This window comes from Engraulis encrasicolus, chromosome 23, assembly GCF_034702125.1.
Source record: "Engraulis encrasicolus isolate BLACKSEA-1 chromosome 23, IST_EnEncr_1.0, whole genome shotgun sequence".
NCBI lineage: Eukaryota > Metazoa > Chordata > Actinopteri > Clupeiformes > Engraulidae > Engraulis > Engraulis encrasicolus.
Window position 1 is genome coordinate 34,437,704 of NC_085879.1, and position 5,000 is coordinate 34,442,703.

General features: G+C 43.6%; 1 protein-coding gene across 5 annotated transcripts in view; it reads left to right on the forward strand.

Moving 5' to 3' along the window:
- The window catches only part of mid2 (midline 2), a 254,743-nt gene that overhangs the window by 185,659 nt on the left and 64,084 nt on the right, over positions 1-5,000 (forward strand). For all 5 annotated transcript variants that reach the window (XM_063190099.1, XM_063190100.1, XM_063190101.1 and 2 more), the window contains one exon: positions 2,572-2,667. In XM_063190099.1, coding sequence (XP_063046169.1) covers positions 2,572-2,667 — 96 coding nt within the window. The remainder of the gene's footprint in view (positions 1-2,571; positions 2,668-5,000) is intronic.

The following is a 5,000-nucleotide window of genomic DNA, read 5'->3' on the forward strand; positions in this document are numbered from 1 at the left end:
ACGTTGCCATAATGGTTAGTTATTGGACTGTGATCCTTCTCACCACGCCCACAACAAACCGTTTAGTCTACGGCGTCCAAAAAACAGGCAAACGGAGCGTGGGCCCGCAGCTCATGGCTCAGTGTTGGCTAGCGGGAGAAGCGAGGAGCAATCTGCCATTGGGACAAACACCTGCCTACCACTACTTACTGTCAGTGTGTGCTTGTGTTTGTGTGTGGGTGTGAACATGCTCGCGTTTGTGTGTGTGTGTGTGTGTGTGTGTGTGTGTGTGTGTGTGTGTGTGTGTGTGTGTGTGTGTGTGTGTGTGTGTGTGTGTGTGTGTGTGTGTGTGTGTGTGTGTGTGATTCTTAGTCTGTGTAGATTATTTGGTGCGTGTGCGTGTGCATTTGTGTGTGTGTGTGTGCGTGCGTGCGTGTGTGTGTGTGTGATTCTTAGTCTGTGTAGATTATTTGGTGTGTCTGCGTGTGCGTCCGTGTGCGTCCGTGTGCGTGCGTGTGCGTGCGTGTGTGTGTGTGTGTGTGTGTGTGTGTGTGTGTGTGTGTGCGTGTGTGTGTGTGTGTGTGTGTGCGGGCCTGTGTGTGTGTTTGTGTGTGTGTTTGTGTGCGTCTGTGTATGTGTTTCTACGTACGAATTTGCGTGAGTAAATGAGCAGCTGGCTATTGGCAAAGTGTTGCTACATCCACAATTAGGCTATTGACGCCCTCGATGTGCGTAGCGATGCCCAAGTGTCTGCCAAAGACACAGACGATTACCCCCTCGTTAAGAGCTGCTAATTTGCTTAAAAGCTGCTCGCTTAAAAAATTGATCACTTCCCGTTTTTTTCTCTCCTCGATGAGGAAACGAGGTGGATGTTTTTCCTTTTCCTTTACCACGGTACGATTTTCTGCTTTGGCAGCTTGTTGTTATGTTTTGGGAGGGCTTGAAAGGAAATCTAGCCGTGTTAATTAAACACTTACAGAGTCAAATTTTGGACTTTTTCTACAGTGTAGTTAGTCCTTTTCCAAATTGGTGTTAAACACGAGTGTTAAAATGATTGGTTAAAACCAATGCTACATTGAGTAAAAGATGGACACTGGCATAGACTGTTATTTACAGGTAACACTAACTTAAATACCTTGGTATGAATATTATATTCCAATTAGGCAACTACTTCAGCTTTTCAGAGATTCTGGAGTACTGTTGAAAAAACTGGAAGGCATCTTACTGTTGTTGTTGTTGTTGTAGTTCTCATAGAGTAAGCGTAACTTTACACTGCATAATTAACACTGGACATTTTATTGTGTATGATGAGTTATCCCAGATTGAGTGGAGGGAAGGAGAGAGAGAGTGGGAAGGAGAGAGGAATGGAGAGAGGGAGGGAGGAAAGTGATGAAAGCAGGCTTGTGGTGTTACCACAGTGTGCTGTGAAATGAAGAAGGGAAGAGAGGGGGAAGAGGGGAAGGGAGCGATGGAAGGAAGGGCGAGAGAGTGAAGGGGGCGTTGCTGAAAACTGACTTGTGGTTGTAGCGCAGTGTGCTGTCAAGTGTGTGCCAAAACTACATCTCCACTCGTTCGTTCATTCATTCACGCCACGATTCCATAATTGCTTTGAAGACTCACATTTGTCAGCTACATTATGTCGACATGTCGCCTGTTCTCCATAAAATCAACGACCAAAAAAAATGCATTATGCAAAACCATTTACTGTGCCTTCCCATTTTGTGTCTTGATTTGAGAAATGACAAGGATGTGAATCATTTTCACAATTCCTCAACCACAAAAAGCTATTTGGTTTTGTCCCTGTCTCCATGTTTATTTCTGTCTCTCTCTGCCTCTATTTAACTTTTAACTAACTGTAATGTAAATCTGAATTAATGAAAGACATTTCTGTTTTTCCAACCCGATCACTGCATGTATATGTAACCACAGTTGCCACAGAAAACGTGAAATTGATGTGAACTTTATGTTTTTATTGTACTTTGGCAACATTGAAGAGCAAAATGAATTCATCAGTTAAATGCAGTTCAGTGCCACATATTGCAAATGACCTTGTTTAACCTGTTTGATTCAACAAGGTGATCATTTAGCCAGCCAATCACCTGACTGAATTGGACAGGTAAAACCAAGTCATTTGGAATATGTGGAGCTGGATTGTATTTAACTTGTGAATCCATTTTGCCCATCACTGTTTCGCAATCATAGCCCAGGTCTGCTCTTACATCATATGAAATGGTAATACGGCAGAATGTAGCCTCATAATATGCATTGTTACACCATTGTAACACCATACTTATCATTAGAAAAACGTATCTACCACAGTATTACACTACTTAAACAGAGATGTTAGTAATACAATAAGCCGTTGTGGTAGCAGCAAATGTATAGGCCTAACTGAGGCTTTGCCTTAAGAGTTTAACTTTTCTAATCTACAAAGTATCTGATCTCTCTATCTCATGTAATGACAATTAAGTGAATCCAATGTATCTAATCTAATCTAATCTAATCTAATCTAATCTAATCTAATCTAACCTAATCTAATCTAATCTAATCTAATCTAATCTAATCTAATCTGATCTCTCTATCTGTCAACAGCAAACCCTGGAGAATAACCTGACTAATCTGGTGAAGAGGAACAGCGAACTGGAGAACCAGATGGCCAAGCTCATCCAGATCTGCCAACAGGTGGAGGTGAGCACTGACAACTACTACTACTAATAACATTTACACACACACACACACACATACACACACACACACACACACACACACACACACACACACACACACACACACACACAGACACAGACACACACACACACACACACACACACACACACACACACACACACACACACACACACACACACACACACACACACACACACACACACACACACACACACACACACACAGAGACACACACACAGAGACACAGACACACACACACAGTAAGTCATCCTGGTGTTGTTAAAGTCTAAGAAAACAGACACACAAGCTAATTCTTCATCCAATCTCCTTTCGTCTCTCTATCTGTTTTTTTTTCTCTTTTCTTTCCTCTAAATTAGTTTCATTTCTTCCTATCTCATTCCCATCCCTAACCGCATGAATACACCGGCCACAACCTGAGCGAGGCGAGTGACGGAAGTAATTGACTTTGTATTGAGTCACGCGACAAAAGCGATTCTGGAGATTAGAGGCGATTCACGCGACGCGAGCAAAAGTTTGTAGTTGAACTCCTGGGAATATTATGCAACTTAGCTATGACGTGGTTCGGCGAGAGCCGCCACAGTCAATGGAAATGTTGGAATGCTTGCATTCTGCTTTTAACGGACATACTCTAGTGGCTTCAATCGCTCGTATGGCTCTGGCTGCACAGAAGCGATTCTCTGTCGCTTGAATCTTGTCGCGGCCGGTCTATCCGACTTGTAAGCCTGCCCCACTCTTTCACTCATGAGGTCTAGCTAGCCCTGTCTTCCTGCCTGCCTGCCTGAAGAGTACGGAGAGCCTGTACCACACCACTCTCCTCCCTTCTTTTCTCTGTCACTCCATTTTTCATGCTGTATCTCTTTTCGCTCATGTCTTTCAAAAACACCAACTCGCTGGTCCTGGACCATACAGTACGTACTTACCTATGCAGTTACTGTTGCCTCCTGTACATTTCTTATTTGGTAGGCCTGTGTTCTATAAACCATGACACTCTTGCAATAGAAAGAGACACACTGTACAAATGTATGAAGGTTCCAGAAGTTTCATGACATAGCACTGCTGAAACACACACAAACACAAACATGCACACACACATACACACACACATACACACACACATACACACATGCACACACGCACACACACACACACACACACACACACACACACACACATACACACACACATACACACACACATACACACATGCACACACGCACACAGCAAGAGAAAGAGACAGAGAGAGAGTAATAGCAAGAGAGAGCGATACTGGTAGAGGTTTGCCTCTTCCGATGAAAACGTCACATCATGCATAGGCAGGCAGACATCTGACAGAATAGCATACAGTATGCACAGAGAGCCAAGCCGAGCCAATACCATCTCAGTCACACACACACACACACACACACACACACACACACACACACACACACACACACACACACACACACACACACACACACACACACACACACACACACACACACACACACACACACACACACACACACACACACACAACCAATCCCATCTCCGGCTCCAGGGCTAACATGCCCTTCATTTTGATCGGAGATATCGATGACTGAAAACATTTGCTATGGATTTTTTTCTCTCTCTCTTTTTCCTGCGTGTGCACAGCACCACAGCAGGCAGGGCTGTTGAAAGCTTTTGCCGGGCCCAGGACAAAGCTATCTGAAAGGGCCCTCTTCTGGGGGCCCCCCTTCTCCCTGGGCCTTGGACACCTGACCCCTTTGTCACGCCCTGTCGGATTCCCTCACAGCAAGGCTCGCTCGTTCGCTGGCGGAAAAGTCAAACAAGATTTGCAGTGAATTTTCATTGGCAGGAGCAGGAGCGGTAATGCTCAGCTCCCTCAAGGCTCCAAGCACTGATGGCTTGATCAAACTTAAGATCATTACTTCATTTTTATTGAGCTTTCACTTTGAGCGATTTATAATTCATCTCATTTTTTGCGGTGTCACGACAAAAACCTTAAAGCTAACATTCTGAATGATTTATGTGGCTAAACCAAGAAGACTCATTGGTCGTATTGGAATGTGCACATTGGTCGTATTTCAAAGATGTCAGAAACATTGATTTTAAAACACGCAAACGTCAAAAAAGGGCTCTCCATATTTGACAAAAAATATATTGGAAGCAAATGAACAGGCTCGATGTGCTGCTATATCTTACATATGGTTGGAAAATAGCAACCAAAATATTTAAAGACAAGTAAAAAAGCTACATTTTTTTGACTGCAACTCACCCTGGATTTAGGGTAAAGCTATGATCATTGAAGCAAGGCAGCATCCTCTAAG